Source organism: Sarcophilus harrisii, chromosome 3 (genome assembly GCF_902635505.1).
Source record: "Sarcophilus harrisii chromosome 3, mSarHar1.11, whole genome shotgun sequence".
Taxonomy (NCBI): Eukaryota; Metazoa; Chordata; class Mammalia; order Dasyuromorphia; family Dasyuridae; genus Sarcophilus; species Sarcophilus harrisii.
Window position 1 is genome coordinate 303,415,570 of NC_045428.1, and position 23,745 is coordinate 303,439,314.

Sequence of the window (23,745 nt, forward strand, 5' to 3'; positions counted from 1 at the left end):
TGTGTTTCTTTGAGCAGCAGATTTTTCAGTGTCATCTCTATCTAGGAAAAAAATTCCATAGAGCACTTTGATAATCAAAAATCAGTGAATCTCATTTACAGGAATATATTCCCTGACTATGGTAGGGACGCCTTGGAAAATGCCATAAAAGTGAAAGACAACTTTGCAGAGAATGTTGTAGAAGTGGTTAAATTCTAGATGAAAATTGGACCAGATGGTTAAGAGATAATGTGGCACAGTAAGTAGAAAGTACTCATTCTGGGGGTTAGGACTTGAGTCTAAATCTTATCTTACTGCCTGTGTGACCTTAAAATCTCTGAGCCTCAGATGAGAAGATTCTGAACTGTATGTCCTCTGAAGGTCCTTCCAACTTTGTGCTATTTAAAATTTATGATTTTGTATGGATCAAATCATAGTTTTTCCCCACTTTTTTTGGTTGTTTTTTTTTTTTCCCCTTGTGTTTTTTCCCTTTTTGTTCTGATTTTTCTCATGTAACATAACAAATGTAGAAAATTATTTAGAAGAAATGCACATGTTTAACCTATATTGGATTGCTTACTGTTTAGGAGAGGAAGGAGGGAAAAAATTTGGAACAACATTTTGCAAGAGTGAATGTTGAAAACTATCTTTGCATGTATTTTGGGGGGAAAATGTTATTTTTAAAAATTTTATGATTCTATTCAATACTTTTAAAACCTTGTAGAATTTTTCTGGCATTAGAAAATTTTCACATCTTTTTCATGTAATTATCTCTTTTTATTCTTTTAACTACTTAATTCTGGGTAAGTGAAATTAATCCTATTTTCTAGGGGGGGAAAACTAAAGCTCAAAAGTTGAGTTGCTTTAAGTCACGTAACTCATAAATGATTTAGTTTTGAAAAAGGACTTATGTTCTCTTTTTTAAAAATGTTTTTTATTTAATAGCCTTTTATTTACAGGTTATATGCATGGGTAACTTTACAGCATTAACAATTGCCAAACCTCTTGTTCCAATTTTTCACCTCTTACCCCCCACCCCCTCCCCCAGATGGCAGGATGACAGTAGATGTTAAATATATTAAAATATAAATTAGATACACAATAAGTATACATGACCAACTGTTATTTTGCTGTATAAAAAGAATCAGACTCTGAAATATTGTACAGTTAGCTTGTGAAGGAAATAAAAAATGCAGGTGGGCAAAAATATAGGGATTGGGGATTGAATGTAATGGTTTTTAGTCATCTCCCAGAATTCTTTCTCTGGGCGTAGCTGGTTCAGTTCATTACTGCTCCATTGGAAATGATTTGGTTGATCTCGTTGCTGAGGATGGCCAGGTCTATCAGAACTGGTCGTCATATAGTATTGTTGTTGAAGTATATAATGATCTCCTGGTCCTGCTCATTTCACTCAGCATCAGTTCGTGTAAGTCTCTCCAGGCCTTTCTGAAATCATCCTGTTGGTCATTTCTTACAGAACAATAATATTCCATAATATTCATATACCACAATTTATTCAGGACTTATATTCTCTTATTCCCAGGTAGAGCTATATTAAAGTTTCTGTGTTTTCTTTGTTTTAAGAATGAAGAAAAAGATGAATTCTTGTGGCATTTCCAGAGTGTGATAGGCTCACTGTGCTGCCTACTAACAGGGCATATTCAACTCACTAAAAATGGTAAGAGAAGATTAGATAGGTAAGCATAGAACAAAGTAATCATTAAAGGATCCTTATAGATTTTAATGCAAATACTAACAGTCCAGATGTTGTTTTTTAAACTATAACTATTTCTCTCTCTCTCTCTCTCTCTCTCTCTCTCTCTCTCTCTCTATATATATATATATATATATATCAATATATCATTTACTTTTATAAAAGATTTTGAGTTCCAAATTTTTTCTCCTTCCTTTCCTGTCTCCCCAAGATATATAAATCTCATACATCTTTTAAGTGTACAATCATATTAAACATATTTCCATATTAGTAATGTTATGAAAAAAGAGTAAGAACAAAAGGGAAAAGCCATGTGAAAGAAAAAGCAAAATAAGTAAAAGAGTATGCTTCAATCTGCATTCAGACTCCATAATTTTTTTTTTCTGGATATGGATAGAAATTTTCCACATGAATAAGTCTTGAAATCATTGTGTTACTGGGAAATGCTAAGTCTAAGTGCTAAGTTGATCATCACACAATGTTGCTTTTATTGTGTACAATGTTTTCCTCGTTCTACTTACTTCACTTAGTATCAGTTCATATAAGCCTTTCCAAGTTTTTCCTAACGTCCACCTGTTCATTATTTCTTATACAACAATAGTGTTCTATTACATTTATATACTGTAACTTGTTCAGCCATTCCCCAATTGCTGGACATCTTTTAAATTTCTAATTCTTTGCCACTACAAAAAGAACTGCTGTAAATATTTTTGGGCATGTGGGTCCTTTTCTGTTTTTTTATGATCTCTTTGGGATACAGGATATGCACAGTTTGATAAACCTTTGAACATAGTTCTAAATTGATCTTCAGAATGTTTGAATCAGTTCACAACTCCACCAACAATGCACATCTCCAACATTTATCATTTTCCATTTTTGTCACCTTAGCCAATTTGATAGATATGAGGTGATGCCTCAGAGTTACTAAGCATTTGTTAAGTGCTTTCTATGTGTCAAGTGCTGTTCTAAGCACTGTGGAATATAAAGAAAGACAGAAACAGTCCCTGCCTTCAAGGAGTTAATGTTTAATAGCCTAATATTCTCAGAAATGCTAATGGAGGATTGTTTCAGCTTTTTTATCCATTTTGAATTCTGGCCAGAAAAACTTTGGTTTTAGGGCTAAGATATGAAAAGAGTTAATAATAGCTGAATTGTAATACAAAATTGACCCACCACAGAAGATTTAGGTTAAACAGATTTAAACAGAATTTAAAAGTAGAAGTCTATCTTTGGTGCTCTGTGTTTACTTCCCTTTCTACCTGCTCCAATCCTTATAAGTTCAAAGTGCCCCAAATCTCCACTGTAATGTCTGACTTGAAAATTACTACTTCCCTATTAAAACTTCAGTTCCCTTAGAACTAGATGAAGCAGGACACAGATAGTCCTGGAAGCGAAACAGTTTTCCTATTGGAGGGCAAATAGCTGATAGTATATTCTCTTCCCTTAGTTCTACTCCAACCTTCCACCCCTCTCCCCCCCCCCCCCCCAAATCTACCAAGTATATTTACATTTTAAAAGAGGGTTGTTCAAGCCAAATCTATTTCTTACCTGTGATTTGGGAAAGTTATCTTGGAACTGGGATCCTTTTTATCATCTTTAAAATTTTGCCTAAATTGTCTTCTAGAGAGGTAAGTCTTATCCTTGAGGACAGAATAGAAAGTGTTTTCCTTGGCGAGAAGCTAACCACTTCCTTTGCATTTTTGTTATAGCTGAGCTCCCCCTCCCAACCTTCCCCTTACTCAGTGCTTTTTAGATTACAGGTCTTCTTAGCCCAGCTTCTAAAATACTTTTGTTCCTTTCCCAGAATCAACTCCTAGCCTTTTCTGAGTTATCTTGACTTTAGATCTCTATTTTCCAGGTTGTAGATTGAAGTCTGGATCTTTATTGTAAGACAGGAAATTTGAAGGAGACCATGCAGAAATACATGGTGAACAAAGGGCCTTTCTTAACTGTAATGGTAACTACTTTTTTGAATTTGGCCCTAGAATTATCAGCATTTACTTTGCCAGGTATTACTTGAACCCAAGTTAACTCCATTTATCTGGGATCCCATTTTACATACCCACATTTGATCTGAATCTAAAGAATATTTACCCCAGTAACACCTGTAGGAAGCTTAGATTCATGTTGAGCCAGTAATGTCAGAAAGTTCAGAAAGAAAGGCTGTCATTTCATAGAATCTCTACTAGGGCTTCTCATGCTGTTGGGACCGTGAGTTCCCACCATCTTGTGATTACTATTGACGTCTTATTTCTATGACTTAGATCCAGAGTCTCCATGTCCTACATCTTTCCCTATGGATCCTTCCCTAACAGAAATATCCAATTCCAAACTTGCATAAGGTAAATTGGACTCTGAAAAAAAGATACATTCCCAGTGTTTAGTATTGTATCTGGCACTTAATAAACACACTCCATACTTTTACTTGGCTAATGCCAAACTAGAAAATAACAAATAAATAAATCTGGGAGGAAAGCTCCTCAGCGTTCCTGACCAAAAGAGAAATGATTGCTATTTACTTTCACTCTGAGTCAATCGTATGCAAACAGTGACCCAATTGGGGCTTGACCTGGAACCTATTTGTTGACCATTCAATGAAAGTCCAGTGATTTGGGTTTAATACCTGGCCCTTTAGAAAGAAATCTAACCATTTAATCTCAGAATCTTGGGAGGATTCATCATATAAAAAAAAAAATTCAAGAGCATTCACAGGTAAGGGCATGAATACTCTGTTTGGACAGAAGGCCATTTTTTGCCTCTGTCGTTACCTAGCCTTAATCTCTGAATAGGTGTAGCCTCAGTCAAACTGAGACCTGTTAAAGATCTTTAAAAAGACCAAGATGTCTTGGGTCATACCCAGGCCATCTCCAGTCATCCTGATCTATATCTGGTCACTGGACCCAGATGGCCCTAGAGGGGAAAGTGAGGCTGGTGGCCTCACATAAATCCTCCCTCACTTAAATTCAATTCACTTGCATGGCATTATCTCCTTGATGTCATGGTCCTCTTCCAGAACAACGAACAAATAACAACAAGTGATTAAGAGATAGAGTGTGATAGGAGTTGGACTCAGCTTTCATTTTTATTGTTCATAAAGTTTAGTAAAAAAGATGTTATACAGATGATATTACCAATTTAGTGACGGTGATAATCAAATTGCTAAAGAGATACCAGACAAGATACCAGACAAAATAAGAAAAACTGATGAATATTAAAGAATATATATTTGACTTAGTAACAAATGTACACTGAAATCTAGTGATACTTACACCTAAAAAAACAAACTACTGAGAATTTATTTGACAAAAGCACTATTGGGAAAGCAGCAGGTTGGAAAAAATAGTTAAATTAGCATTTTACATATCATATTACGAAAAAAGTACAAATAAACTAACTATAAAAAGATATACCATAAGAAATTAGAAACTAGAAGATACCTTTTATAATTACATATAGTCAAAAAATTTGTAACCAGACCAGTGTAGAAGGCAAAATAGATAATCTCAATCATATAAAAATGTACTACTTACATACAAATAAAATACAATGAGATTCAGAAGAAAATATAATGATTGAAAGGGCAATCATTTGCATAAATTTTGATATTGAGACTTTAGATAAATGACACAGTATATAAAATTATGAATTGTTTCAGAGTAGCCTGGTGATAAAAAGATATAAACTGTTTTCAAAAGAAAAATCCTAATTATCAATAGTACTTGAAAAAATGTTTTAAATGATTAATAATTATAATATGGAAAGCTAGATGCCACAGTGGATAGAGTGCCTGAAATGAAGTCAGGAAGATTTATCTTCCTGATTTCAAATCTTACTGTAGATGTTTGTTGTGGGTCCTTTTGCACATCACTTAATCTTGTTTGCCTTGGTTTCCTCATCTGTAAAATGAGCTGGGGAAGGAAATGACAAATTACTCCAGTATCTTTGCCTAGAAAACCACCTAAATGTGGCCACAATCACTGAAACAAGTAGACAACAATATTCAAAGAAATGCTCCTTAAAACAATTCTTAGACTCTCCTCCTAGTCATAAAGAGGTTCTTGAAGAGGCTGTAGGCACATAGGAAGGCCAGATAATTGTTTGATGTAGCTGTGAGTTGCTCCAACCATTCTGGAAAACAGTTTGGAATTACAAGAGAAAAGTGATTAAATATTTTTTGTACTCTTTGATCTAGACATTCCCCTAGAGCGATATTGCAAAAAAGTTACTAAAATCAAGAAAATTCCACTCCCATAACTAGAAAAAATACCCACATTAAAAGCAAAATATAATGAATGATAAAATAAATGAAAGCAGTTCAATTTAGGAAAATCTTAGAATATAATTCAACAGAAAAATGGCTGGATAACAATTTCAGTGAACATGATAGATATGAAAGAGTAAGAAAGAAGAAACCTCAGAATCATCAATTCTTCTGGAAAACAAAAAGAATCTGAAATGGTTTCTGCTGCTGGGCAGACTTAAGACTTATGACTCACCTAAATCCTGAGTTACTGTAGGACTAAAACCTATCAGATATCTACACAAAGTTTAGCATGAGTATGAGTTTATATGAATACTCCAAGAAGATGAAAATAAAAATCCAGCTTGCATTATGTTAACAATTTAAAATTGCAGCAATGAAAAAAGCCTTCAGATCTTCCAGAAGAAAAAAAATATATTACTTACAAAAAGATCAAAAGAGAGTCATTGAATCCCATAATATTTTTATAATACAAAAAAGGACAAAAGCAGGAATAATTTTAATATAAAACTTTAAAATAGAAAGACTTCAATCTCAGAATTATCTTCCCAGAAAATCTAAGCATTCTTCTTAAAAAATGTATCTTATGAACTAGAAAATTAAGCATGTAAGCAATCCTATATACAAAGACCAGAAAAAGGATTATAAATGAGAATTTGAATCTATTTCATTTGACTATTTTAAAAAATGTATTAAGTTTAAAATGAAGCTACTAATGGTTCCCTACTTAAGTGTGCCCCCTTTTGAATTTAAGCATTTTTTAAATGAAAAAGTAATTATTTAAATTGAAGAACACTATAAAAATTCATGAAATTGAAAAAAAGAAACTCATGAAGTTCACTGGTTTGTTGATAGATATGAATTTTAAAATCTAAGTTCAGATAATCACTAAAACTGGCAGTTTATATTTATGATTATTGAAATTTGGCCTTCATAAACTTTATTGTAGAGTATAAAATGCAGGAAATACTATATTTTGCACAAATTGCATTAATGCTGAGATCTCACTTGAAGCTTGATATTTGCTTCCTCAGTATTCACTTCTTTGATCTTTTTTCTTTCTATTATGACAGTTCTACAAAGTGGTCATTTTTTACACTTGTTGCTAACTGATGATGTTGAAACAGGATCTGCAATCATGACTGTACTACAGAACATCTTACAAGTCAAAAGGTGCCTTGGTTTATGTAAATGTTTTTCCTCTGAAGATGTATTTAATTTATATCAATTTTTAAGAAGCAAACTATGTTGTGTGCCTGACACTTGAGAAATAATAACAATATTTGTCATTAAAAATAAATAAAAAGGCAGAATCATAGAATATCAAAAATTTAATATGCATATGGAGCTCGTTTTGCTTTTAGAGCCTAGAAGTGCTTAGAATTAGTACTTCCCAAAACATGATCAGATTAGAAGATGCCCTTTTTCTGTCCCCAGCCCCAGGATCAGCATATGTAAAATCCTGCATTTATAAGATCCCTTTAGTAAATGTTAATTGAGCACATGAAATGCTCAACAAAAGTAATCATTACTGTGGAGGAATACAGAGAAAAAGAGGATTCTATTAGTTTGGTGGACTGGTTGCAATTTAGTTGAATATTTAGTTGACTATAAACATCAAGAAATTAACAATAGCAAAGTTATACTTAAATACACATTGTGGAGTTGAATCCAATTAGGAACTTAGAGGTCTTGATAATACTGTTTGTATCACTGATAGTGGAGCATCAAGTAAGAGAGACAAAATTATGGTGGAATTAGTCAGTGAAATTATTTGGGGGGGTGATAAATTTTCAGACTGGATCTTGAAATTATGAGCTTCAATTGGTAGAGAGGGCTTCCTAATTTGAAAGGGAAAGTTTTAGAAACTGCAAGGCTTGGAGGAGGGAAAATGATAGGAGATTTGACCTGGTTACAGTATCACCTTGTACTGGATTGCAAAAGATTAGAAATGGCATAGGTGGGAAAAAGTGGTGGTGCTTTTTAAAAAAAGTCATACAGTGGCCATGTCAATCACATTTGTTAAAGTTTTATAGTTATTATCTGTAGAGTTAATAATTGTATGCCTGCTTGGGGGCACAATTCTTTGCTTGCATTTTCTTCTACCTTTCCTCCAGTCCCTTAGCCACCCAGACCTATAGGAGAAAAGTTGGTCAGGGAGAGTCACCTGCTTTAATCCTTCCACTGAGATGGAGAACTAGCAAGGTTTACCATCAGTTTAAGGCCTTCTAACCATCTGCCATGCCTTTTTGCCCTTCAAACTCATAAGCACTGAAAACTAACCTACTGATTTACTCTAAGAACTGCTGGGTCTTTACATCCAACATCTTACTGTATCACTGAGACCCCCTTAATCATTTTACCTGAACTTGATATGTTGTCTCCCCTAATTAGGCTGTGAATTTTTAAGATTAGGGACTCTCATTTTTTTTTTTCTGTTTACATCCCCACTGTATTTAGAACAGTGATAAATGCTTATTAAGTGTTCATTCATTCATAGGACTTGCTCTGTGACATTTTTCTCTATTTAGAACGTCACAAAATAGTGCACAATTAATAGCTAGATATAGAGCTTAAACATATTTGATTAACATGGTAATAGTATAATTTGAACTGAGATGTCACAGGACAGTAAATAATTAATGTCAAATATTTTATCATCATTTTTTTCTTGTCTTCATTTAAATTACAATCTCCTTGAAGGGATATACGTTGAGTTATATATTTTATATAGTTGTGCCCATCATAGTATTTTGCACAAAGCCATCAAAAAATAGTTATTGATATAAGTTGATGTATCTTTGTAGACATACAATGTTTTAGGAATGATAATCCATGTTGAATTAAACCGCTGTTTTGTGATAGGTTGTCAGAGAAGTAGAACTTTTATATATAAAATTAATTTCAATACATGTACTTTAGCCACTAATATTCTTTGCATTTCTTTGTTTTATTAGTGAAGATTTGCTCACAATAAAAGAAAAAACCCTTCATTCAATTTTAGACGAACTTGTTTTTAAGCTTTCATCTTCAACTAGTCTTGTCATTGGAAGTGTTGCCATAAAACTGTTGCTGTTGATGACCAAATCTCATCCAGAAATTATGATGCTGCTGAATAATCGGTATACAGGTAATGTATATAATATATTTTTGGTCTTGAGATTGATAAAAACAAAAGCATTTTACTGATGGCTACTTAAATAGAAGTATAACTGTTAGGAAAAAAGAAAAAATTGAGGTATGTCAGTAAAACACCATTTCTTTGTCCTAAGAGTTGGCCTGGCTCTAGATGGCAGGACGACCAGTAGATGTTAAATATATTAAAATATAAATTAGATACACAATAATTATACATGACCAAACCATTATTTTTCTGTACAAAAAGAATCGGACTCTGAAATATTGTACAATTAGCCTGTAAAGGAAATAAAAAATGTAGATGGGCAAAAATATAGGGATTGGGAATTCAATGTAATGGTTTTTAGTCATCTCCCAGAGTTCTTTCGCTGGGTGTGGCTGGTTCAGTTCATTACTGCTCCATTGGAACTGATTTGGTTCATCTCATTGCTGAGGATGGCCAGGTCCATCAGAATTGGTCATCATATAGTATTGTTGTTGAAATATATAATGATCTCCCACACAGGATACTGTTAACATTTTAACTTAGTCAAACTCTTCCTTTAGAGCTAACCATATGTTAGTCACTCAGTACATTGTTTTTATTTGTTTATTCTCAAGAAGAGAGAAACGTACCTGTTCTTGCTCTGTTGTTCTGTTCTGTTTTATGGTTTTCCCTGTATTTGAGTTCTTAGACTATATAGTAACCCTCAAATCAGTGACCTTGAGTTTTGTCAGGAAAGGATAGAATTTCAGACACTTTAATTTTATCACTGAGAAAAGGAATCCACAATGGCTTTTTTAAAAAATTAAAAACCTAGAACTTTGATATAAATGCTTTTCTGATTATTAGCTAAAGAACAATCTGTTTTAATCTCAGAATGTCTTTTGAAATTAATTTCTAGGACTTAGAAGTATGCTAAATAAGCAGTGGTTTGGGAAAGAAATTGACCAAGAACTTAAACAACTTCTTAATCTGTTACATTCTGGAGTCTACCAGGAAGAAGATCAGGTATTCAATGATTAAGAGAGTATGTTTGCTAATTGACCTAGCTTTTTATTTTCCCTATTTCCCTTCTAATTCTTTTAGTAAATGTACTTCCTTATCAAATTGGTGAGGTTTTCCCCTCTCAGATTAATACTTCCACCCTATAAATACATATCATTTTATTTATAATTAACTCTAAACTGTTAATATTTTTTTTCAAATTACTGTAGACTATTCAACTGTCTGCCACTATATCAGCTGTCAGAATCAATGCCTTTCTCCTTTCACTTAGGACAATTTCATGATCCTTTTTGTCTTTCACACTGGTCTTGTATACACACTGTGTATAATGCTCTTGACTTGAGGTCCTTGGTTCTTGAATTGCTTTTTTTCTGAAGACTTGCAGTATTTTTTCTTTCTTTCTTTCTTTTTTTTTTTTAGTAGCCTTTTATTTACAAGTTATATGTATGGGTAATTTTACAGCATTGACAATTGCCAAACCTTTTGTTCCAATTTTTCCCCTCCTTCCCCCCATCCCCTCCCCTAGATGGCAGAATGACCAGTAGATGTTAAATCTATTAAAGTATAAATTAGATACACAATAAATATACATGATCAAACTGTTATTTTGCTGTACAAAAAGAATCGGACTCTGAAATATTGTACAATTAGCCTGTGAAGGAAATCCAAAATGCTGGCAGGCAAAAAATATAGGGATTGGGAATTCAATGTAATGGTTCTTAGTCATCTCCAGAGTTCTTTCGCTGGGCGTAGCTGGTTCAGTTCATTATTGCTCCATTGGACCTGGTTTGGTTCATCTCATTGCTGAGGATGGCCAGGTCCATCAGAATTGGTCATCATATAGTATTGTTGTTGAAGTGTATAACGATCTCCTGGCCCTGCCTGTTTCACTCAGCATCAGTTCGTGTAAGTGTCTCCAGGCCTTTCTGAAATCATCCTGTTGGTCATTTCTTACTGAACAATAATATTCCATAATATTCATATACCACAATTTATTCAGCCATTCTCCACTTGATGGGCATCTACTCAATTTCCAGTTTCTGGCCACTACAAAGAGGGTTGCCACAAACATTCGTGCACATACAGATCCCTTTCCCTTCTTTATAATCTCTTTGGGATATAAGCCCAGTAGTAACATGCAGTATTTTTTCAATGATAAGGCCGCTCCAGATTTTGGGGTGGCTCCAGATTTGGGGGCAGCTCCAATTTTGGCTGTGACATTGAGACTTTTCCTTTTGGGATTTCTATTAGTAGGTGATTGGTAGATTCTTTCTATTTTACTTTGTCTTCTGATTCTAATGTATCTGAGCAGTTTTTATTCATGATTTCTTGAAATATAATGTCCAGTCTATTGATAATATTCTTGGCTTTCAAGAAGCACAGTGATTCTTTTTTTAAGCTCTTTATTTTCAAAACATATGCATAGATATCTAACTTTAACATTCACCCCTGCAAAACCCTGTTCCAAATTTCCCTCTCCTTCCCTTCCCCCAACTCCTCCCCCAGACAGCAAGCAAGCTAATATATGTTAAATATGTATAATTCTTCTATACATATTTCCACAATTATCATGCTTTTTAAAACTTTTTTTATTATAGCTTTTTATCTACAAGATAAATGTATGGGTAATTTTTCAGCATTGACAATTGCAAAATCTTTTGTTACAATTTTCCCCTCTCTTTCCCCACCCCCTTCCCCAGATGGCAGGTTGACCAAAACATGTTATATATGTTAAAGTATATGTTAAATGCAATATATGTATACATGTCCATACAGTTATTTTGCTGTACAAAAAGAATTGGACTCTGAAATATTGTACAATTAGCCTGTGAAGGAAATAAAAAATGCAGGTGGGCAAAAATATAGGGATGGGAATTCAATGTAATGGTTCTTAGTTAACTCCCAGAGTTCTTTCAATGGGCATAGCTGGTTCAGTTCATTACTGCTCCATTGGAACTGATTTGGTTCATCTCATTGCTGAAGATGGCGAGGTCCCTCAGAATTGATCATCATATAGTATTGTTATTGAAGTATATAAGCATCTCCTGGCCCTGCTCGTTTCACTCAGCATCAGTTCGTGTAAGTCTCTCCAGGTCTTTCTGAAATCATCCTGTTGGTCATTTCTTACTGAACAATAATATTGCATAATATTCATATACCACAGTTTATTCAGCCATTCTCCAATTGATGGGCATCTATTCAGTTTTCAGTTTCTGGCCACTACAAAAAGGGCTGCCACAAACATTCGTGCACATACAGATCCCTTTCCCTTCTTTATAATCTCTTTGGGGTATAAGCCCAGTAGTAGCACTACTGGATCAAAGGGTATGCACAGTTTGATAACTTTTTGAGCATAGTTCCAAATTGCTCTCCAGAATGGTTGGATGTATTCACAATTCCACCAACAATGTATTAGTCTCCCTGTTTTCCCACATCCCCTCCAACATTGCACATTATCTTTCCCTGTCATTCTAGTCAGTCTGACAGGTGTGTAGTGGTATCTCAGAGTTGTCTTAATTTGCATTTCTCTGATTAATAATGACTTGGAGCAACTTTTCATATGGCTAGAAATAGTTTCAATTTCTTCATCTGAGAATTGTCTGTTCATTTATCAATTGGAGAATGGATTGATTTCTTATAAATTAGAGTCAATTCTCTATATATTTTGGAAATGAGTCCTTTATCAGAACTATTGATTGTAAAAATATTTTCCCAGTTTATTGCTTCCCTTCTAATCTTGTCTGTATTAGTTTTGTTTGTACAAAAACTTTTCAATTTGATGTAATCAAAATGTTCTATTTTGTGATCATCAATGATCTCTAGTTCTTCTTTGGTCATAAATTCCTTCCTCTTCCACAGGTCTGAGAGGTAAACTATCCTGTGTTCCTATAATTTATTTATAATCTCATTCTTTATGCCTAGGTCATGAACCCATTTTGACCTTATCTTGGTGTACGGTGTTAAGTATGGGTCGATGCCTAGTTTCTGCTATACTAGTTACCAATTTTCCCATCAATTTTTGTCAAACAGTAAGTTCTTATCCCAAAAGCTGGGGTCTCTGGGTTTGTCAAACACTAGATTGAATTTGATAACTTTTTGAGCATAGTTTCAAATTGCTCTCCAGAATGGCTGGATGTATTCACAATTCCACCAATAATGTATCAAGTGTCCCTGTTTTCCCACATCCCCTCCAACATTGTGCATTATCTTTCCCTGTCATTCTAGCCAATCTGACAGGTGTGTAGTGGTATCTCAGAGTTGTCTTAATTTGCATTTCTTTGATTAATAATGACTTGGAGCAACTTTTCATATGGCTAGAAATAGTTTCAGTTTCTTTGTCTGAGAATTGTCTGTTCATAGACTCTGACCATTTATCAGTTGGAGAATGGCTTGATTTCTTATAAATTAGAGACAATTCTCTATATATTTTGGAAATGAGGATCCTGCCTTTTTTTTTTTTTTAAAGCAAAATGATTCTTAAATTATTTCTTCTTGACCTGTTTTCAAGGAAGTTTTTTTTAAATTTCAATTATTTTACATTTTCTTCTATTTTTTTCAGTCTTTTGCTCTTATACTACTATTCTTGTTTTTTCATGAAGTTATTGACTTCTGTATGGCTTATTCTAATTTCTAGGGAATACATTTCTTTAGCAAAATGTAACATTTTTTCTTCTAGGGTGCTTATTCTTTTTTAAAGAGTTCTTATTTTATTTTTAATTTCTTGTTTGTAGTCTCTGGAAAACATACTTTTTTTTCTCTTTAGGTTTCTGCTTTTAACTCTTATGAAATTATTTATTCTTTTTTTTGAAATCTAAGTCTACAACAACTTTTGATAATAGTTGGTGTTTTCTTTCATTTACTCATTGTAAAGGGCTGAAACTCTGAGTTGATGCACTGAGGTCTGACAACCAAGCACTTAAGGCTAATTACCAATTGGAAATACTCTATTAGTATATGCTTGGAAAATGGCCCTTCCCACTATTCTGTGCTGGTTCAATCTTTTGGTGTATACAGAGAATTGGAGGAAGGATTAGGAGGTTGAATAAGACAAGCCAGAGTCACTTTGGCAGTAGACGAAGAGAAGGAAGGTTGTGGAAATCCCGCATCCATCCAGTTGACTTCTACCCCTAGAGACCAAGAATAAAGACGAAGGACTTTTGCTTATCCTGCCTCCGGCTGATTCTAAGGCATCCAGGGTAACTTGGTCTTCACAACTCATCTCTCCAGCTTTTAATGCAAAGACTGTGCTCCTTTCCCTATTATGAGTCACTCTACTCAGCTTTGCTTTGGGTTCCGGCATTGACCTGGATTTTTGAGGTCCAAGATACTTTTTGTTCAGGACCTTCTCTTGTGTCTTAAGACAGTATTAGAGTCCTCACAGCTCTTATGTCTGAGGGCTGTGGTACTATGCTAATTAGTAGTTACTGTGGTTCTGTGCGACTTGAAGATTCCTATTTTGAGGCTTTCTGGTAGTTCCTTTTAAGGTCTGGACTCCTTGTAAGGCCCTGTTTGTCAATACTGACTTTGCTGGTTGAGTGGGGGAAAGGTGACTTTCCTGATGCCCATAGGATTCTGGGTGACTTTTGTGCAGTTTCTGAAATAGGAGAAATAACTTATTATGGTTTCTTACTGGATTTCTTAAATCATGATTCAGTTTGATGTGAACTTCAGGATTTTTTGCTGAAATAAATATATGGGAACTGGATCTCACACTTAGGCACGAATCAAAAGAGCTGGGTGGGAGCCCATTTCATGGCATTTAAAGGACAATTTTACATTTCAAATAATTTAAATGTGTCATACTACTTACTTGTATCTTTTGTCTTATGACATATTGTTGGTTACATTTTATGATTTCTTTGGTGTCAAATTCTTATAAATGCATATTTTTAGAAACATCAATTATTAAACATTTATGAAACACTTATGTTGTGCCAGATACTTTGCTAAATGCTGAGGATACAAAAATGAGGCAAAAGACAGTTCCTGTCTTCAACTTATAATATTTTAAGGTGTATTAACTCTTTTTTTCTTCTTTTAACTTCACCAAGCATTTTTAAAAGTTCTTATGCTCTCCATCTAATTAAATTTCTGACTATGAAAGAATTCTGAAGAGATAATTTTATCATTTTCCTATATTATTGTGGGTAGCTGGTAGCATAATAGTTAAAGTGTTAGAGGTAGAGTTAGGAAGACATGAAATCAAATTTCACCTCATATACTTACTAGTTCTGTGTCCCTGATCCAGTCATTAACCTTTGTTTACCTCAGTTTCCTCCATATAAAATGGGAATAATAATAGCACCTTCCTTGGACGGTTGTTGTGAGGATCAAAAGAGATAATAATTGTATAAAGTGCTTAGCATAGTACCTGGTATATGTAAGCACTTTACAAATGCTTTTTCTCCTTCCTTTTCCTTTTCCATATTAATCTGCAGTAAGCATTTACTAACCTCCTAGTGTGTGCTAGGTACTGTAGAATATGACAAGTCTGTACTTGTTTAATCACTTCTGATTGCTTGCCCATATTAACCTTTTCATGTTTCTCTTAATTCTTATGTTTGAACTTTGAAGTTTCTACAAAAAACTGATTTTTTTCATCAGGAATACTTGTAAGTCTTCTATTTCATTAAAGGTTCATTTTCTCCTTGTAGCATTATATTCATTCAGATGGGTAGATTATTCTCAGCTATAAGTCTTATTTCCTTTATCTTCTGGAATATTATATTCTAAATTCTCCCCTCCTTTATTATATTGATCACTAAAATATGAATGATCCTGACTATGCTTGCTTGGTACTTTCTTTCAGGTTGCTTGCAGTATTTTTGTCTTTGATCTTGAAGCTCTATATTTTTACTATAATATTTCCTAGAATATTCCTTTTGGAGTTTCATTAATTTACTGACCAGTGAATGCTTTCCATTTTAACTTCATCTGCTTCAAAGGGATCTGGGCAGTTTTCTTATATGATTTCTTTAAATATGATCTTTTTTTGATTATGATATTCAAGTAGCTTAGGGATTAAAATTTTTTTTCTCCTTGATCTGTATTCTAGATTAGTTGTTTTTACTAGGAAATATCTTATATTTTCTCCTATTTTGTCTTTGTTTTAATATTTCTTTTCTCCTGGAGTTATTTGTTTCATTCTTATTTTCAAGGAATATGATACTTGGTTAAAAAAAGACTTCATACTTCTTGAGAAGGACCTACATGTACAAAATTGTTTATAGCAATTCTTTTTGTGGTGGCAAAGAATTGGAAAATAAATGTATGCCAATCAGTTGGGGAATGACTTAATAAGTTATGGTGTATGAATGTAATTGAATATTTTTTTTTTCTGTAAACAAATATGTACATACTGATTTGAGGAAAGCCTGGAAAAATTTAAATGAACTAATGCTGAATAAAGTTAGAAGAACCCAAGAAAATATTGTACACAACAATAGCAAAATTATATGATGATAAACTATGATAGACTTAGCTCTTTTCAGCAATTCAGTGTCCAAGGCAATTCCTTTTTTTTTTTTTTTTTTTTTTTTTTATTTAATAGCCTTTTATTTACAGGTTATATGCATGGATAACTTTACAGCGTTAACAATTGCCAAACCTCTTGTTCCAATTTTTCACCTCTTACCCCCCACCCCCTCCCCTAGATGGCAGGATGACCAGTAGATGTTAAATATATTAAAATATAAATTAGATACACAATAAGTATACATGACCAAAACATTATTTTGCTGTATAAAAAGAATCAGACTCTGAAATATTGTACAATTAGCTTGTGAAGGAAATCAAAAATGCAGGTGGGCATAAATATAGGGATTGGGAATTCAATGTAATGGTTTTTAGTTATCTCCCAAAGTTCTTTCTCTGGGCATAGTTGGTTCAGTTCATTACTGCTCCATTGGAAATGATTTGGTTTATCTTGTTGCTGAGGATGGCCAGGTCCATCAGAACTGGTCATCATATAGTATTGTTGTTGAAGTATGTAATGATCTCTTGGTCCTGCTCATTTCACTCAGCATCAGTTCGTGTAAGTCTCTCCAGGCCTTTCTGAAATCATCCTGTTGGTCATTTCTTACAAAACAGTAATATTCCATAATATTCATATACCACAATTTATTCAGCCATTCTCCAACTGATGGACATCCATTCAGTTTCCAGTTTCTAGCCACTACAAAAAGGGCTGCCACAAACATTCGTGCACATACAGGTCCCTTTCCCTTCTTTATAATCTCTTTGGGATATAAGCCCAGTAGTAACACTGCTGATCCAAGGCAATTCCAACAAACTTTGGATGAAAATGCAGACTGCATCCAAAGAAAGAACTATGGGAATTGCAAATTGAAGCATACTATTTTCACCTTTTTTTCCCTCTTTTTTTTCCTTATGGCTTTTCTTTCCCAATATGAATCATATGGGAATATATTAAAAACGAATGTACATGTAAACATTTATCAGATTACTTGCTAGCATGGGGAAAGGAGGTAAGGAAGAAAGAGAAAAAAATTAGAATTCAAAATCTTACGAAAATATATGTTAAAAACCATCTTTATATGTAATTGGAAAAATAACATACTATTAAAATAAAATTTAAGAAAAAGAAAAAATGATTTTATACTCCATATCTCTTGATTTAAACTATTCTTTCTAATTTATTTTTCCATAGCTCTTTTATTTTTCATTTTTTACCTCTAATGCACTTATTTAATTTACAAAATTATTTTAAGCTTTTTTTTTATCATTTCCAGAAATTATAGTTGAACTTCTAACCAAGGTCTGATTTTTTTTTTTTTTTGAAGTTTTGTTTATCATTTTCTTGATTTATAGCTTGGAAATTCCTGTCACCATAATAGCCCTTTTGGTGTAATTCTTTTTTGTTTGTTTGTTTGTTTGTTCATTCTTTCAATGTTATTTTCTGACTTTGAACTTTTTTATTGGGATCAGTGAGCTCAAAACCACAGAACTGCTGTTTGCTTCTGTACTTGGAATATACATCTGAAAATCTAGGATCATTCCTTGCCCAAAATAACCAGTCTTCTCCTTCATCTTCATTACATTTGTGTGACCCAGCTTTGAGGAGTGAGTGACAAGAGCTCTCATGCTACCTGTCCCTGCTTCTCATACAAGGTCAGGCCCATTCTGAACCAGGTCTAGACCCTCTTCTTGCTCTGGATATTGCTAGAGGCAGGCCCCTTTTCAGATGTTCCTGGTGAGACTTCATCCCTTAAGACAGATCTTTCTCTCTTTCTGTCTGTGATGATCTGAACTGGAAATAGCCTTCATTGGAATTATTCTTTCTTGAATTTCTTGATCCAAATTCAATGTTGTCAGATCTTTGTCAGTTAGTTGTGCTTTGTATGTCTATCTGCTACTCTGCCCTCTTGACTGGACATTTTTAATAGTAATTGGTAGAACCTTCTTCTGTCTGTTGTTACTATTTTGTTCAGTTATTCCCTTTATCAATATGAGACATGTGACTCTGCTACAGAAATTCCCAAATGATTTAAAGTTCCAAGGATTCAAGCATTAGGCGGCATTGAAATAATTAGAACAGTAAAATTCACCAGAGAGGACAATATGATTAATATTATGATTAATCAAGAAAGACATTTTGGAGATAAGTTTTGAAGTCACCTCATGGATTGGTCATCTGAATTACTCTCTTTAGCTATTCTTTCACTGTTGTTTGCAGGGCTTATTGATAGTATAGATTTAAGAAAGAAACCTTTCTTTCTATGCTTGCTCTAAGTATGAACAGCAGTACTCAGTGTAAAGCAGATGTCACCACCCATCTTTCCTGTTTGCAGTAAACAGTGCTTGTTAAAGCTCATTTTTCAAAAACTGAGGTGAAAATAAAATCTTTTCAATTCATTTTCTGCTATTAAATTTCAGAAATTTTATCAAGCAGCTTGCAAGATCCAGGCTGCATGGAAGGGTTTCCAGACTCGAAAGAGAATGAAGAAACTTCCATGTGCAGTGATTGCTTTGCAGAGGAATTTCAGGTAAAAGATTGTAAACAACAACAACTATAATAGTAACAATAATAACTAGCATTTATGTAGCATTTTAAGGTTTGTAGATTTTTTATATGTTTTGGAAAAGAGGAACGAAGGCCAATCAATGAATAGAGACAGCCTTGTCAGAGAAATATAGAGATAAAGCCAAAGTTTTGGTGACTTTTGAATTCCTTTGTTTTGTTTAGTTTTTCCCAGTAATTTCTGACATAACTTCTTTAGCTCAAGCAGATTTTTAAGTTGGGGAATAAGAGGACAGGGACTTGATGTGTTTCCATGTAGTTTGGGCCTATATTTGCAGAGAAAACTAGATAGTGGATAATTCTCTGGCTGGTTCAGTCTCTAATATCTATAATTATTTCTGTATTCTAGTTAATTCTGGAAAGAAGGAGAACACAACCAGAATGCTACAATTCAAACAAATTTCTGGTATTACTGTCTTTCTCCACTACCCCCTACCATCCAGCATGCAAGCAAAAATATATTCATACACATATTCTTTGAAGCACTGGAAAGAATAGTAAAACATAAGCTTTTTAGGACACCTCTGCATTTGTGTTTAAATCTTACTTTTTTTTTGCATGGAAACTTGCAGGTGAAACTTCCTCACCAGAAGCAGTTAAACAATTATACATCTGAAACTATTCTGCTTTCAGTAAGTTAAATTCACCAGCTGCATTTCTCAGTTATGATATGATTAAAACAATAGTGCTCCCTGGAGCTAGTCCACAAGTCATGTCATATTTAAATAAGCAAGGGGTTAAAATAATAAACAAAAATCACCCCAGTGTAAAGCATGTGGTTTGAGTGTCGGGTAAAATCATACAAAATCTCAAGGCAAACTTAAGAACATAAAATATTTTTCCTTCAATTCTCAAAGTATACTTTGAAGAAAAAGGGTCTGAAAGAAAATTGTGACCAGAAAACAAAGCAAAAGAAAGGATTAAAATATGGTATAAAGGATTGGAGTTTATTCCTTAGAAGGTATTTAATTGATCTTTCTCTATTTTCATTTCTTATTTTTCTTTTATCCATTGATTTTACTATAGAACTTACCTACTTCTTTTCTGTTTATATATAATTTTGTCTTTTACATACGTGATAATGTGCACTCACACTTAAGTATTTGTGATATACCACAGCACATATAATTATACTTAGTACACACTTGGGCAACCCACAATTTCGATTCTTTGGAGATTGATATTCCATGAATTGTAACTATCACCAGAAAGATATTGATGTTAAAATTGTGAGACTTTCTTTCAGAGAGAAGCTTGGGGTCATTGCTGGTGCATCACAATTTCCCAATTAAAATACAGCCTTCTCTCAGCTGTCTTCCTTTACTAGCAGGATTCAGTCCTTAGTAAGGTTGTGGAGATTACTAAGAGAAAGGTTGTTCAGCTCTTTCTGGTGGAAGATGGCCTAACAAGGGGAGATAACATTTTATATATATTCTCCACAAAGTTTTCTGATTCCTTATCATGTTCCTTTTTCTCCATATAGTTACCATCATAGTTCAGGTCTTCATCAACTCTCACTTGGACCATTCATTATATTAGTATCCTCTTTGTTTGTCTCTGCTTTTAGCTTCTTCCATGTCCAATTGAGGCTTCAATAGCTCAATTTTGACCATTTTACTCCTGTGTTAAAGAAATTTTAGTGGTTTTATATCAACTCTGCTGCCTCTAAATGCAAATATAAACTCCTATATTTGTTATTTAAATCTGATTTAAATCACTATCTGATTCCTTTCTTTGATTATACATTGCTCCCCTCATGCCCTTTACCATTGTAGCTAAACCAACCTACTTAGTCTTCCTTTATAACATTCCATTTTCCATTTTCAAGGTTTTCTCCACACACTTTCTTCCTTGCCTCTTCTTTACCTTCCTTGGGCCTCTTTCTTCCTCTGCTCGTTGGAGTCCCTCTTCAAGACTCGGCTTAAGTGCCATCTTCTTCACAAAGGCCTTTTCTAATTCTTCCCCTATTTCTTAGTTTTTCCTCATTACTTTGTATGTAGTGTGTATTTTCGGAGACAAAAAGCTCATCTAGGAATGTGTTCAAGTTCTACTTCCAATACATACTATCTTTGTGATCTTGGGCAAGTCAATTAACCTTTCAGTGTCCTAAGAATTTTGATGGTTAAATTACAGATTCACATTGTTAGAGGGAGTCTTTATGCATATGTCCATGTATATGCATATATGTATGTATGTATATCTGTATGCATGCTTTTTAGCTGTACAAATGTGTTTTGGTTTTTCCTCTCCAGAGACTATTTAATTTTTGTTTTTGTGTTCCTAGGATCCTAGTATAGTTGCTGTTCATAATAGGAATTTAATAAATGCTTATTGAATTATATGTAGTATGATTCATAGGCTCCTTCACCATTCTGGTTACCCCTCTTTTTTACATTTTTCATCTTACAATGTTCTTCCTAAAATGTATAAGGAATTATACATAATACTCAACATGTGGTCTGACCAGGGCAGAATATGATGGGAACTACCACCTGGATACTCTCTCTCTCTCTCTCTCTCTCTCTCTCTCTCTCTCTCTCTCTCTCGCTGAAATGCCCCTTATAATCACTTGAGCTTTTCTTTTCTTTTTCTTTTTGCTGCCATCTCACACTGTTGACTCATAATGAGGTTGCAGGCCAGTAAAAAGAAACCCAAATGTGTCTTTCACACAAATGGTTGTCTATGCTTCCCTCACCTGTGAAGGTGATTGTTGAATTCTATATTTACATCCCTATTAAATTTTGTTTATTAGATTCAGTTTGATCTCAAGATCTTTTTTGAATCCTGAATGTGGAATTCAGTATTATTTAGCCTTCTTAGTTTTGTGTCATTTTCAAATTTGACAAGTATTCCTCTTATACTGTCACTCAAATCCTTGATAAAATTTATATTAAATTTATTAAATAAATTTCTTTTTCCATGTGTTCACTCACTGTTCTTTCATAGTGTGTTCTGAAACTTAGGAATCGAAATCAGTCTCATGTTTGCTACTCTGATAGGTGGGAGGTGGTATCTCAGTGTCTTAATTTACATTTTTCTAATGATTTCTGAAGTGATTTAGAGCTTTTTTATATGATTATTGATAATTTTTATTTCTTCTTAAGAAAATAAATAATTTTATTTCTTCTAAGTTTCCTTTGAAAACTTCCTATTCGTGTCCTTGGGCCATTTATCAATTGGGGGGTGGCTTTTATTTTTGTTCATTTTAGAGTAGTTCAATATATGATGTTAAATATTAGTCTTCATCTAGTTTCTGCCAGATTACTTTTCCAGTTTTGTCAAATAGTGAGTTCTTGCCCCAATAGCTAAATCTTTGGGTCTATAAAACATTAGGATTCTATGCTCTTTCTTTTTTACATTGTGACCTTAATCTGTTCCAATGACCATCCTCTCTGTTTTACTTAGCATCAAGTTGTTTTTGCTGGTTACAGCTTTATAGTAGTTTGAGATTTTATACTATTAGTCTTCACTTTCCTTCCCAATTTTTTAAACTAATCTCCTTAATATTCTTGATTTTTTTCTTTCAGATTAATTTTTTTCACATAAATTTATTTATTAGTAGTTTGGTTAGTATGACACTGAATCAGTAAATTAGGAAATATGGTAATTTTTTATTATTTTGGTTCCACTTTGTGAGCAGTTAATATTACTTATTTAGATTTGTCTCTTATTTGTGTGAATTATTTTGTAATTGTGTTTGTACAATTCGTGTTTGCCTAGGCAGTAAACTCCTACATGTTTTATACTGTCTATAATATTTTTTTCTGCATACAGTGTTTTATATTTTTTATTATAAATTTAAATACAAAATGAGAAAAGAAAAAACTGCAATATTGCCACATACACAGCAGACTATGAGAAGAGGATTCACAAAATTCCATTTCAAGAAAACCTATGTAATAAATACTGCATATTGTTTTTAAAGCTTCCCTAGTTTTCTTTGCTTTCTTGTTGATTTTCTTTTGGTCTTTGCTATGCACTTTTTACTTTATTTCTTTTCTCTTCCCTCCCCCCATTCTAAAGAAGGCTACAATTAAGCATGGGTATATCTATAGATATCTATAAGCATACACATATATACACTTATATGTAAGACTGTACTGTGTAGTGTTCTGATTAGCTTTCTGGAACTCTTTGAACCAGCCTTTCTTTCAGCTGAGTAATCACCACTAGAATAGCCAGAGATAAAGTCCAGAAGGCTTTATTGTTTTCTTCACAGTCTGTCTCCTTGCCTAGGGCTCTGCTAGCTTTCTGGAGGCCCTTCAGATGGGCCTTGGTCTCAGTGAGGAAGCAGGAAGACAGGTCAGCCACCTTTACAAGGCTGATGAAGATGGAATGTCTCTCTGTGTCCGAAAGCTTGAGCTCCAGCCTCCCGTTCTCTATCTTCTCTGAGTCTGTGTCTGGCAGAGTTTGTCCCAGTTTATATGCTCTATTGCAATTACATCATTACAGTATACTGAGTATAAACCAATCATTATATTACTAGGGCATTCATACTCAACTAGAGAACTCACATGCTAAACTAGATAACCATTGTCTTATCAATTCCACTGAGTTAGCACCTTGTTGTAGAACTAAATCAGTCATACTGAGCCTTAAATATACTTTTCCAGAGTTCTGTCCTT

The 23,745-nt window shown here is 33.7% G+C and overlaps 1 protein-coding gene across 1 annotated transcript in view; it reads left to right on the top strand.

The window, feature by feature from the left end:
- Positions 1-23,745, top strand: part of IQCB1 (IQ motif containing B1) — a 54,363-nt gene that overhangs the window by 10,864 nt on the left and 19,754 nt on the right. Inside the window, exons 5-9 of the mRNA XM_031959724.1 lie at positions 1,564-1,657; positions 7,028-7,127; positions 8,912-9,084; positions 9,977-10,083; positions 18,976-19,085. Coding sequence (XP_031815584.1) covers positions 1,564-1,657; positions 7,028-7,127; positions 8,912-9,084; positions 9,977-10,083; positions 18,976-19,085 — 584 coding nt within the window. The remainder of the gene's footprint in view (positions 1-1,563; positions 1,658-7,027; positions 7,128-8,911; positions 9,085-9,976; positions 10,084-18,975; positions 19,086-23,745) is intronic.